The sequence below is a fragment of the Eucalyptus grandis genome, chromosome 10 (assembly GCF_016545825.1).
Source record: "Eucalyptus grandis isolate ANBG69807.140 chromosome 10, ASM1654582v1, whole genome shotgun sequence".
Lineage (NCBI taxonomy): Eukaryota > Viridiplantae > Streptophyta > Magnoliopsida > Myrtales > Myrtaceae > Eucalyptus > Eucalyptus grandis.
Genome location: NC_052621.1, coordinates 19417953 through 19431635, shown reverse-complemented (window position 1 = coordinate 19431635; position 13683 = coordinate 19417953). Strand labels below are relative to the sequence as shown.

At 40.1% G+C, this 13683-nt stretch overlaps 1 protein-coding gene across 1 annotated transcript; it reads left to right on the top strand.

The window, feature by feature from the left end:
* Nucleotides 1-8983: 8983 nt before the first annotated feature.
* Nucleotides 8984-13142, top strand: LOC104423727 (transcription factor MYB114). Its single transcript, XM_010036181.2, has 3 exons — nt 8984-9107; nt 9625-9754; nt 12773-13142. Exons 1-3 carry the CDS (start codon nt 8984-8986, stop codon nt 13140-13142), a joined length of 624 nt encoding a protein of 207 aa, XP_010034483.2.
* The last annotated feature ends 541 nt before the right edge of the window (nt 13143-13683 follow it).

The following is a 13683-nucleotide window of genomic DNA, read 5'->3' as shown; positions in this document are numbered from 1 at the left end:
TTGACTTCCAGCACTCACACCACTCTTTCTCCCCTCCTTTAACTCGCCCATGACCGCACCTCTCTCTCCCATTGTTTCTCTCCCTTTCTTCTTCTTCTCCTACTGACCTTCCTCCGAAAAGCCGAGTTGTTTGTTGCCTTCCCATAAGAATCATTGCCTGTGCCACCCACCACCGTGCTTAGGAGACCCAAATTGTACGGACGGAGGCGGTCGCTTGCCGGTTGGAGTCGCCGACTGACCCGCCAGCTGGCCAAAAGCAGCCGTTCGCCAGACTGCCTGGCAGCCTACTTGCCTACACTGTTTCATCGTTTCAGTTGTTTTCCTCCCATTCCAACCTAGCCTCCGCCCAGCCCAACCACCAGCAAGTCCCCTTTGACCCCCAGGTGCCACCAGTCGTCGGCCAACCGCTTGTCGGAGCTCCAACTAGCTCGTCCAGCTCCTTTTCCGCCTCTACAATCCTGCTTTTCAAAGTTACAGTGAGAGGCAAAGGTTGTTGCTATTGTTTCAGCCTTGGGACCACCTTAGATCATCATGGTTGAGGTTCCCATGCATCGCCTTCATCGTCGCCGCCGCGTGTGTGTCTCCAGCCCGCTTAACGAGTAAGTTTAGCCCTTAATCCTTCATTTAATGTCTAAACTTGCTTATGGTTGGTTTAGTTAAGGCTAATTCTAGTTTAAGTGGTTTAATTAAATTATATTAGCCCTAAGATAGGTGGTTGAATTGATGGTTAAGATTATTTTAGCTTAATCTTGCTTTTTGTTAATTAATTGTGGTTTGTGTTTAATTAAGCATGTTTAGCCTTAATTAATTGATTGTTTGTTTTAATTAATGATTTGCTTAATTTCTGAATTTAATTTATTAATTATTGAATTAAAAAATTACACTGTTCATATTGCACTATTCATAAATTACTATTCATGCGCACTGTTCACGAATTACTGTTCATGCGCACTGTTCATCCGAGAGTGAAAAATTGACTTGTTTCGTGTGTGTTGATCTTATGAGGTGATTTGGATGTGTCAATGCTTGGACATCCGCATGAACCGTATGGTTTTCACAAAAAAAAGGAAAAAATGGTTTGTCCGAGAGATACTGGAAATGGACCGTTTTTATGAGAAAATGATTTGAGGCTGTATATGCAAGCATGTGTGCATTGACTAATACTCAAATAAAAAGTGGATTGTGGTGGTATGCTTGCATAATCACTAAGTTGAACCCGTCGCCCTGACAGGAGTTCGAGGGGGGGTGATAGTTGTTTTATCCGCCGCCCCAACAAGAGTTCAGGGGGTGATAGTTGAAATACCTGCCGCCCCGACAAGAGTTCGAGGGGGGGGGGAGGATAGTCCGATTTATCGGAAACTCGACAAGGTTCGGTTGTAGCCCCGAGGGGCAGTAATAATTGGAACACATGTGGATGCAAGAGTGTATGAGAAACATGGCATCATTGGTTCCGATTATGCATGAGCTGATCACATTATTTATGGCATGCACACATGAATCGATAACGTGCAAGGTGTAGCAATGGTCAGGTGATATCGTTTGTAACGCGACTTGTATGTGATTGATGCATTGTGTCACACCCCGAACCTCGAGCGCGCACATATCCCTTAGTGGTCGATAAAATTTGCAACGTCCCAAGACTCATCATCGACCATTTTCTTTTAATTGCACATGCAGAAGCGTATAATAAATTCCTCAGACAACACAAATATGAGATAGAAAAATAGGATATCATTTTCACCGAAACACTTTTCATAAACAAACTAGTTTATACACAGAGGCCAACGTTAAGGTCTATGTACATGAGATCTATCTCCAAAAAGAACTACTGAGCCACCTATACTCTCGACCCTTCCATTTCAAGCTCCTGGTTCTTCACACTAGGGACCTGAAAATGATTATACAATAACCAGTCAGATTAAAATCTCAGCGAGTCCTCCCTAAGCCCCCGATTAGGACACCAACTTAACTCGGGGTATCTTTTCAAAACCACCCCCACAAACCAATCACGACTAACAACCACCAATCAACAAATCACAACAGTCAGGGTCAACCACTAACCACATAGTTAGTTTGCGTGCAACATTACCTAGTATGCCATACCCTGCACATTGAATCTCAACACAATACATGCAATGCACATGGCCATTAGATGATACAGTTCATTAATCACATATGAGTCATGTCACAAGCGATCTCACCTAGTCATTGCTACACCCTACACGTTATTGATTCATGCGTGTGTGCCATAAACAATGTATTCAACTTATGCATAGTTAAAACCTAATGATGCCATGATCTTCATATGCTCATGCACAATAGTGCGCCACCTATCATGCATCAATCAGTCACACGGGTCCCGATTATAAGGTAAAATCATTATGACACGTCTCATACCGTGCCACACAATTTTACCCAATAATAAGGCCCAACCATCTCAACCTTCACGCATGTCCTACTTATTAATGACCTCAACCTTCATGCGTGCTCCAAATAATAATGACCTCCCGGCTATGGCTAACTTTCCAGTCAATGCTCATTTGACTCCTGTCGGGCTACCAATAAAAAGATCAGGCTTCATCCCGCCCCATCGGGCACAGCTACGTCCAGAACTCCCGTTCAGACAGTTTCCCAAAAAGGGACATCGGTCTAGAATCAATTGCGACCGACTTCCGACTCCCGTCAGGTATCGCCCCCAAACTTTCGTTGGGTGACGGTTTAACTTTTGATCACGCAAGAACACTAGTACAACTCCATTTTCTCATAATAGCGGTCCACTTCCAATGTCCCTCGTATAACCTATTTTCCTCTTTTTATAGAAATCACCTGATTCATGCGGATGCACATGCATTTACATATCTATTCACTTCATAAAATCAACACACATGAAATTTGACCACTTTTCGCATTCTGGATGAATAGTACATGTGAACAGTGCGTGTGAACAGTACTCTGAGAACAGTGCACGTGAATAGCAATTTGTGAATAGCGTCGTGTGAACATTAAATTTTCAAAATTTAATAAATAATAAATTAAACTCAGAAATTAAACAAAACATTAATTAAAATAAACAAACAATTAATCAAGCAAAACAAGCTTAATTAAACATATAAATACAATTAAGCAAATAAAGTGAGATTAAGCTAAACTAATCTAATCCATCCATCTAACCACCTATCTTAGGGCTAATACAACTTAATTAAATCACCTAAACTAGAATTAACTCTAACTAAACTAACCCTAAGCAAGTTTAGGCACTAATTGAAGGATTATGAGCTAAACTCACCCGTTAAGCGGGCCAGAGACACACACACAGTGGCAATGACAGAAGCTACGCACTGGGACCTCAACCATGATGATCCAAGGCAGTCCCAAGGCTGAAATAGTAGCCACAAGCTCAGACTCCATCTATAACTCCAAGAAACCAAACAGTAGAGGATGAAAATGAGTGAAAGGGCTTCACCCGAGCTCCAGCGAGGGGTTGGCCGGCAACCGGTGGCACCTGGGTGTCAAGGGGGACCTGCTGGTGATTGGGATGGGTGGAGGCTAGGTCAGAATGGAAGAAAAATGACTGAAATGGGCGAAACAGGCGAAGTAGTGCAAGCTGCTAGGCGGACCGACGGACTAGCGACCGGTTTCTTTCTGCCAGCGTACGGATCGGCCAGTGGCTCCGTTTGGCAAGCGGTCGGGTCCTCTTGAACGGTTTGGATTTTCTAAGCGCGATGGTGGGTGGCACGAAGGCTGATTCTCATAGGAAGTCAACTTTTAACTTGAGTTTTTGGAGAAAGGTCAGCTGGAGCAAAAACTGGAAGAAAGGAAATCAGGGAAGAGAGGGGTCCGATGGTTTGGGGGGCTGAAGGAGGGAGAGAGAGAGTGATGTGAGGGCTGGCTACACTCTCCAAGAAGCCATCAAAGCTTGCCCCAAGTCCTCATCCAAGTCCTCTCATCTTCTCTCTCTTCCTTTGCCCTTATCCACACACTTTTAAGGGTAAAATGGTCATTTTCACCTTGCACAAATTCCCAATCTGCCCTTGGGCCGAAATTGATGGGCGGGCCTAAGAAATGGGCTTAGAAATGAATAGTAACAGGCTCGGGAATTGGTTGGGCTCAAATGGGCTTAAGGTTAGGTAATGGGCTTGAAAGATGAATAGTAGATTGGCCCAATTGGCTCACTTGCTTGCCTTAGGCCCACCATGGTGGCTGTCCAACCTTAGGCCTAAGGCCCACATAGGCTAGGCCCGGCCCACGTCCTCATGTGCTCGCTTCCTTGGTCCGAAAATCACTTTTTCAAATACTCGGCTTAACTTTGATTTTTTCGCCAAAAATCTCAATTTGTAGAAAAATCTTTTAAGGATGAGTCAATATTCCTAAAATGACTTGTGACATGGTAGAACTTTCAATTTATAAATTCGGGTTCAATTTCACAGTTAATTTCAATCTGGCGCGATTTTAGTGCGTCCTAACCTATCGGGTAGCTTTTAGGAACTTTTAGTGCATTTGACCTGTGGTTGATTATTTTCAAGCCACAATGTACATCTTCGACACATTGACGACTCTCGATTGTCGTGAAAATCTCGTGGTTTCAAATACGGATACAGGATACAGAAAAGTCAAAACAATCAGTTTAGTGTCGTTCGACAAGAATTTTGCAATCAGGTGGAATCACTCACACACTGATCACATATCTCAATCGAATTGATCTATCTATAATCTCTGATCGATTTTGACAATGCCGTAATGACCCTTGCAGATTAGCACAGTCGAGCAGTCAGTTTCTAGTCGAATTCTCAAGTCTGATGCGTTAAAATTCATTAACGGCTTCACCTGATAGATTAGTTAACTTGTGAGTGGCCAACTTAAAGAAAAAGGCTATAGACGCATCAATGAAAAGCCCAACTCATTCAATCAAAAGCAGAACTTGAAATTCAGGATGTCACTTATTGCATCATCTAACGGCCATGTGCATTACATGTATTATGCTGAGATATAACATGCATGGGTAAGGTTGCATGCGAACCGACTATTTGTTGTTGGTTGGCCCTAGTTGTTGATTGTTGGTCGTTAGCTTGTTCGTGGGGGTGCATCTGGAGAGATACCCCGAGTTGAGTTAGTGTTTTTACCGGAGCTTTGGGAGAGAACTCATTGAGATTTTATCTCACTGGTTATTGTATAATCACTTTCAGGTCCTTAGAATGGCGCACCCGCTGGTGCAATTCAAGATTCCTAAGGACTGGGAGATCGTCATGACACGCCATCGCTTCCCAGGTCGGGTGCATCTTTACGAGAAGTATCTCTCCACCATATGGGTGGTTGAGGGACTGGGGTAATGGATACCCCATCAATTATTGGCATGGTTCATCTTGGAGGAAGATATGCTGATCGGTCCTTTGCGAGGTTTGGACGGGCCGCCTGGTAAGGGCCCTGAGGACGCCAACTGGGATCCCATGGAGTTGGACTCTCCTGATAGTGCGGTGGAGAATCATGTCTCCTCTTCACCAGAGATCGACCGGAACGCCTCCAACTACAACCCAACAAAGCCTGAGTCCAATGGGTCCGAGTGATAGGGGTGTCGAACCCGAGGGTTCGTTTTGTATAGTTGGATTAACCTAGCCTAGTTTCTTTTTGGTTTGGCTTGGAGGATGGATCGGCCCTTCTGGTGGGCTTGTAAATTGGAAATGACCATCCGTTGGTTAATCCAATAAAAATGTATATACTAGTAGTTACTGTTGTTTTTGCTATTCAGCCCTCTATCTCTATTTGATTGTTTGATTGTCTATTTGACTAAGGGATGATTCATTTTCTACTTGTGCATAATGAAAGATTAAAATGAATTGTCGTCAACGAGTCCTAGGATGTCACTTTCTATCGACCAAGGGAAGGGGTTGTTGTGTGCTTGGGGTTCGGGGCGTGACAGTTAGGATCTCACTAACATTCTTCAAATCCATCATCAGTTTGTTAAATTCATTTAAGTGGACTTTGATAGACATATCTTCAGCATATTGGAACTAAACAATCATCTGCAACAACTATTGGTGATTATTCAAACCCTTTGTTACATATAGGCTTGAAGTTTTACCCACAAATATGCAGCATGCTTCTCTTTACCCACCTCTATTAACACCTCATCCTATAGGTTTAACAAGATTATACTCTTTGCCCTCTCCATCTGCTCATTTTTATTGGTATGTTCCATTGCTTTTGGCAACTTAGCATTGCCATCCAATGCCTTAGCTAAACCTTAGGTTGTTAATAGCGCACGTTTATTAGTGCTCCACAACCCAAAGTTATTCCTTTCATTAGATTTCTCAATTTCTACTTTCCCTCCAAACATAATTGCAAAACCTTAGCTCGAATTCCAATTGTTGAAATATTTTAACATGGAAGCCCCCAGAATCTTAATATCATGAGCAACATAAATCAAGAGAGATATAAAAGGAGGAATAATAAAAGATGCGAGAGATTTATATGATTCGATCCAAGTATAGATATCTACGTCTATAAAGAGAGAAAATTGCAAATAATTCACTAATCAATCAAAGAATTACACGATAACAATCTCTCATACGCTCAAGTATTTATTTAAATTTTAAAATTATACCTTATGTCCACAGTGTTTTCAGCACGAATCTCCCGATTAATTCACTAATTAGTCAAAGAATAATAAAAGATACAAGAGATTTATATGATTTGATCCTAGAGAGAGTCAACTACAAATAATCTACTAATTAATCAAAGAATTACATGATAATAACCTCTCATACATTCAAGTATTTTTCTTTTTAATTTTAAAATTACACCTTATGTCCACGGTGTTTTCTGCACAAATCTCCCGATCCGCCAGAGAGAGGGGTACCTTCTGGTTGGATAAATAGAAGAAAGCAGAAGATAACAAAAGGATCAAGAGACCACTCCAATAAAATAATGATTTGGACTTTTCCTTTTATCGTTAATGGCTTTCCTCTTCGTGTCTTCTGAGAGCTATACACTCCTTTCATAGTAGCAAAGCAAGGTGTCTCCATCATTGCTGGTGGACCCTCTTCAATAAATGTCATGGTCTATATGTCTGTGGCCTCTGAAGGGAGTTGGCGTCTACGCTGCCGCCTCGTAAAAAATAGAACATCTAATTTATTTTCAATAGAAACATATCTCTCATATGATTTGTGACTAGAGAACAAATCTCTCTCCTATGTCCAAACTTAAATGAAGCCCATGAGCAGTTTGTCACAGTTAAAGAAATTAATGTTAGAACCCTTATAATGCTTCTTTCTTCTACGCAAGCATATAGAATTAATGTTGGCAGGAAAAAATAACCAACTCTAAGATTTCACGAAAGTCCAACTTGGACCTCATTTATTTGCATGTTATGGGCCATGTTTAATTGAAGGCTTAAATTTGAGACATAATTTAACAGGTTAAAATGAGGTATTGGTTTTTGATGATAAAAAAAATGGGTATTGGTTCGCTGAATTTTTTAACTTCCTTTGGAGTATGGTGGATCATCTTTTTGATGGATTTGATGGGAGAGAAGGAAGTAGGCCTGTCAAGGGGGGAATAAGGATTTCAAGAGAAAGTTGAGAAGTGGTAATCTTCTCATCTTCATTGAGGTAGAAAACCTCATAAAAAATAATCAATCTTAGAGGAATTCGATTTACATAATGGAATTGGAGAGCCTAAATAACAAGGGCATTGACACATATAGGGGTGGTATTTTCCATAGATTTAGTCATGACGAAATGGATCTCTCTCTTAGTATAGACACATTTTAATTCACAGAGTTATAATCTTAGCCCAATCTAAATGAAGCTGTCTTTGATACCATGATGGGGCTATAGCATAAGCTAATGATTCCTGAGATGCTTATGCTATCTCACAACACATGGCCCTTCTCTTAGCCTTTCAATGGAACTGCCGCTTAATCTTCATAAATGATTAATGTATTTTATAAGAATATCAAGTTTCGGAAACTTGCTAATTCCCTAGATCGATAGAGTGGTGAATAAAGGTTATATTTGTGGAACCGACTTATTGTATTGAACTAACAATATAAACCTAAGCTTCTTACTAACATTAGAGTTCGAGGAAGAAGAGAAACTGTTGAGAAGGCCATTAAGGAATTGCATATAAAAGAGATTTTCAAAACACTAATCTTGTTCTAACTTCTTACTGAAGTAACCATTATATAGACGAAGCCATGGGTAATATTGTAGCGGTATAAACACACTATTACAATAATACAAGCATACTTAGGACCACTAGGCATAAAAGACCGCGTTATTGTGCAAGATGCTTTCACAAGAGGAAGGACACTAATAAGACACTTCGGCCAAAAGCAATAGCCCTCATATAGAAGCAAAAGAGGTTAGTGACATCAAAGCAAGTCGTGCGTGAGCGTAATAGGCAACTCGGTCTCGTGTGTATTTTACCCATTTTATATAGATGCAAAACAGCGAATCTTGATATTTAGTGTTGGTTAACGAGAATGTTAGTTAAAAGAATGGAAGTTACGAAACAATTCATACAAATGGTGTTCCGCGACAATGCCCGGACGCTGGACCAGTAGGTACAGTACTCGCTATCTTTCTTTTCATTGCAAAAGAAATATGATTTTTCTAAATCGTTCGAAGTCTCCTTTGTGTTTTCTAGCTCTATGAAAAGATCCTCATTCCAAGATTCGACCCTGCAGACTGAAAGGTCGCAACCACGCGGAAAGAATCATATTGAACGTGGGAGATCCATTTGTACTGTTGCGTATAGCAATAATTGACGATTAGAGGAATTGCAATCTTCCGCGGTATTTGACAACCGATGTAGATCTGCGTTTTTTGTGGAAAATGAAGGGTCACGTGGCCCGTAAAAGTACCGATGACAACGTAGGACTTCGAGTGTTCTTGAAAACGTAATCCGCAAACTGTTCACGAAAAGCCTCAGAGAGAGAGAGAGAGAGAGAGAGAGAGAGAGAGAGAGAGAGAGAGAGGGAAGAGAGATGCAGAAAGGATCGTCGTTCGGATTGAGGAAAGGTTCGTGGACGGAAGAGGAAGATGTTCTCTTGAGGAGCAGTGTCCAGAGGTACGGAGAAGGAGAGTGGCATCGAGTTCCTCAGAGAGCAGGTATTGTATCATTGTATGTGAAGGTTATTCTTGTTTTTTTATTTGCATACACTTGTGCGCGCGTAAATCTGTATAGTGATGGGGATCATTGTTCTCTTGTTGCATCCCCATCTGTATAATCCACTTGGATTTGCGTGTGTCAAATCTTCTCGTGTCATAATATTTTATTTTTTCCAAATTTTGTGTTATCGTTATACTTTTACTTGAATGAAAATTTTTTCATTCGTTAAAATGGGTGGATGTGTCTTTCGTTAGTTTTGAGATAGTGATATCAAGTCAGAGTAGATTTGACTTCTTTAAGTGAAACTTTTCATGCTTTCCAATGATATTTCATCAATTTTTTTAAAATTAGACAAAAAGGGGACGTGTATTGATATTTTACTCATGTCAACGGATTGATTTGCACTAAGAGCATCTCTATACTATGTATACACATGCACTTAGAGAGAGAGAGAGAGAGACAGAGAGACAGAGAGAGAGATCGCTAAGCTCATGTTTGTATTTCTTGAGCTTGTAGGTTTGAATAGGTGCAGGAAGAGCTGTAGATTGAGGTGGTTGAACTATCTGAAGCCCAACATTAAGAGAGGGAAATTCCAAGATGATGAGGTCGATATGATCATCAGGTTTCACAAACTTCTTGGGAACAGGCGAGTACATGCTAAGAAAAGGTCATATGTGTAAGTGCATTTGTCTATTTTAATAGAGTTACTCATATAGTGTTGAGCCTACCTGCGTTATTCACAACAGCCTTTCCCTCTTCCTCCTCCAAAAATTGATTAAGGGTTGCATTGATCGAAACAAATGACAACCACATGTATAAAATGTGTTAAGGATTAGGTTATTCCATTTTAGGAAAAATTAAAAAAAAAAATCTTAAACCTATTATACTTGTGCCAATACAGTCTTGAACCTTTGACATGTTGTCAAATTAGTCCTAAATCTTTTAATTTTTGTCAATTTAATCATAAAACCTTCGACGATTTGTCAATTTAGTCATTGCAACAAATTTTGATCGAAAATCATTGATGTGGCAATCTAGTCAGTACCGATCATCTTACATAACATAGCCGATATTAATATGGACAATTTTTTTAAAAATAATTTATTATTTTTTCTTCTTTTTTTTTTATTTTATTTTCCTAACACTAGGTTAGTTGCCAACTGATCATTGTTGGCGACCCTCACCTAGTTGAGACGAGGCATCGTGGCCCTCACCCATGGCCTAAGTATCCTTGTTGGCCACAAGTGAGGACATCGACCCTCGCCCAAATCCAAGCGAGGGCTATGACTCCGTTGCTGGCCAATGGGCGAGGGTCATGGCCCTCACCTTGATTTGGGTGAGGGCGTTGTGGCCTTCGCCTGTGATCGGTGAGGGCCGCAATGCCCTTGCCTAGATTAGGCGACGATTTTTAGCCCTTGCCAACCTTGGGTCGGGAAAAAAGAAAAGAAGAAAGTAATAAACAATTCAAGAAAAATAAAAAGTTATATACATCAATACCAGTTGTATTACATAGGACAATCAACAATGACTAAACTGTCATGTCAATGATTTCCGAGTAAATTTGGCCGATTGGGCTAAATTGATAAATCATCAAAAGGTTTGGCAATTCATCAAAAGTTTTAAGGTAATATTGGGAAAATTGAAAGTCTAGAATTAAATTGGCTCAATTGAAAAATTTAGAATTGAATAGTATCGGTACAATAAATTTAACAACTTTTTAGTAATTTTCCCTTTATTTTTTTTTTGTATGACCACTTTTCTTGGAAAGGGACAAGTGTCCAACTTTGGCATATGTTTGGACAACGTTACTCGTGCATAGGCATAGCCATTTGGAGTGCAACTTGTCTCCGATGACAACCGCTTGATAGGACAGGCTCATACAACCCCGATAAAGTCCATACAAGAGTCACTATTTCGGAAATGTTCAATGAATAACCATATGTAGATATGGGCCACACGCATGAGAGAGACGAAAGTTGCCGACTACAGCTCATGTCGTTCGGTTATTGATCTAACCAGCGAAACGCGACCCTTCAAATCCAACTGTCTAGATAATGTTTAGCATATATTAGGGGAGATCATGATTATATGGTATAACTAGAAACCTGAGAACCCAATCAGTGGGAATCGGTTCGGTTCTAGATTTTAGGATATGCAGGTTAGGTTGCAAGTGAAGTCAAATTTAGAATTTAGAGCAAATCTTTGTGTTTTTTTTTTTTTTTTTTTGTTCTATATCTTCATGCAATCTAGAGGCATTTTATGATATTAAATGATGAGTGTGTAATATGAAATCACTAGCCTCCTGTTTTCATTTCCAGCGATATACATGACTGTGACCCCTAGTGCATATCGCACATTCTTTGACACTTGCTCACATGTGAAGATAGAGTCTCTCTCTAGCTCCCCCTACCTATTTCTTCGGACAACATTAACTGAGTGCCAGTAATGGTTCTCATTAGCCGTCGTCGACTTGGGGAGGGATTGCTTACTAACTGCATGGTTGTTCATGTATTGTTCTTACATCTAGTCACTCCCGATCATGGTTACGGGTATAAGAAACTCAGAGAGATTATTTGTCTGACGTCGATTCTGTTTATGTAGTCCAAAGAAAGGTAGACTGAGCAACAGAAGCTTGAATTCGATCACAAACATGCATTTCATTCTTTGGGCCAAAAAAAAAAGAACGAGAGAGCAGGAATTAAACTATCATCTAGCAATTAAAATAACTACATCTTTGGATAGGGAGGCAAAGCATAATGGGCCGCATGCTCAGTACGTGATTACTTAAATTCAATCAATAGAAAATCAATTTATGAAAATCCGAATCTTGCTTAATATACTGATTTAACCTAACAACAGTCCTCTTTTTTCTATGTTGGTAAGAGCTTAATGATATTCAGCTGTCAATTTTTAATTATTATCAAGCAAATATTAATTCCATTTCCATTATTAAAGATTATTAACATTTAAAATTCAGCACTTAAAATTTTTAGTTTACCCAACAGACCCTAAATCTTAGTCATTTTATCAACTTCACTAGCATAGTTGCATTTGATATGGATTAAAATCACGCACCAACTTATTGATTAGTTATGTCTCTGAAGGGCCATTTTTCCACATTTAAAAGTAATAATAGGTGAATAGACGGAAATTTATAGAATTTAACATAAAGGTGTTAATGGTGCGTACTTCAAATATATTAGAAGAGAAAGAAACTACTTGTTCGCAACTCATTTATAACAGTTTGCAGATTGGAGAGAGCTTATGAAAATTCCCATTCCTTGACTATTGACATCAATTGGCCATTCCCACGATGGAAACCCCTATTTTGTCAGGATTGAACACTTATGGAAACAAAAAGAAATCACTACTTTGGATTGATTCGTTTATTTATGGATCACTTGAGTGTCATAATTTTCTAAAAATATTCATCACAAGTGTTATGCCATATTGGATTGGGTTTCTGGGTGAATGTTCTTTAGAAGTTATGGCATGCAAACGATTAGTCGAAAGTTTCAATACTCAAATAAACGTTTTTGAGAAATTACGATAATTTTGTGATCGAAAAAAAAGTTATAACACTCAAGTGAGTACCGTATAGAAATTATTTTCGATATCTTTCCTCATAATTTAACATTTCATTTATTCGAAATTATTGATGCAGGTGGTCCCTAATTGCTGGGAGACTCCCGGGTCGAACTGCGAATGACGTGAAGAACTATTGGAACACCCATCTACGGAAATTGATGACTTGCCAAGGGAAGCCGGAGAACGAGAAACCCCAAGATTTGGTAAAAGTTGAAGTCATAAGGCCTCGCCCTCGGAACATCTCCAAGAACTTCTCTTCCTTGGGGGTCGAAGCCTATAGGGAGCTGAACAAGTCCCGGGAGCCGCGCGTCCACGACGTGCCTCCAAACAGAAGCCCCTGGATCGATGATGACTTTCAGCTGCGTTCGGAGACGACGGAGGCATGGTTGGATTGTTGGAGCGGACTCTCCTTCGATGCAGAAAGCATCTGGGACTGGACGGGGTGATAGGATCTTGCCGGGCCCTTGGATATTACTTATGCATGTGTCGCCTTCATATGAGTGGGGTTTGTATGAATACGGACATGGGAGAACCAAGTGGCGTGTGTACTGCTTTTCTGCACGTGATCCCTTCGTATGCTTGTGGTCCGTATGACTCCGTACAAGGGAAAATAATGACTCTAGAACATCAACGGTGACTATGAATCCTTCCAAGATTTGCGATATATTTGGATACGTTTCGAATAAAACGCCCCACATGCATACATGACAAGATTTTCAGAATATCAACTGTGATTTTTAACGTTCGAGGAAATACTCGTTTGATGTTCCACCGTACCGTAAGTAGAACCTTTTTCAATAGTTAAAACCCTTCATCTGCATCAAAAGTTTCTGGTCTGTCTCGAATGGCGGTGAAGGACACAATTTCTCAAGAAACATGACGTGAAAGTTGGCCGAACAAAGAAGAAGAATTATGGCGATCAGAATCCTACCGTGACAGAAGAGAAAATGTTAGTAAAGAATCTGGTTTTGAATTTTCATGATGGTG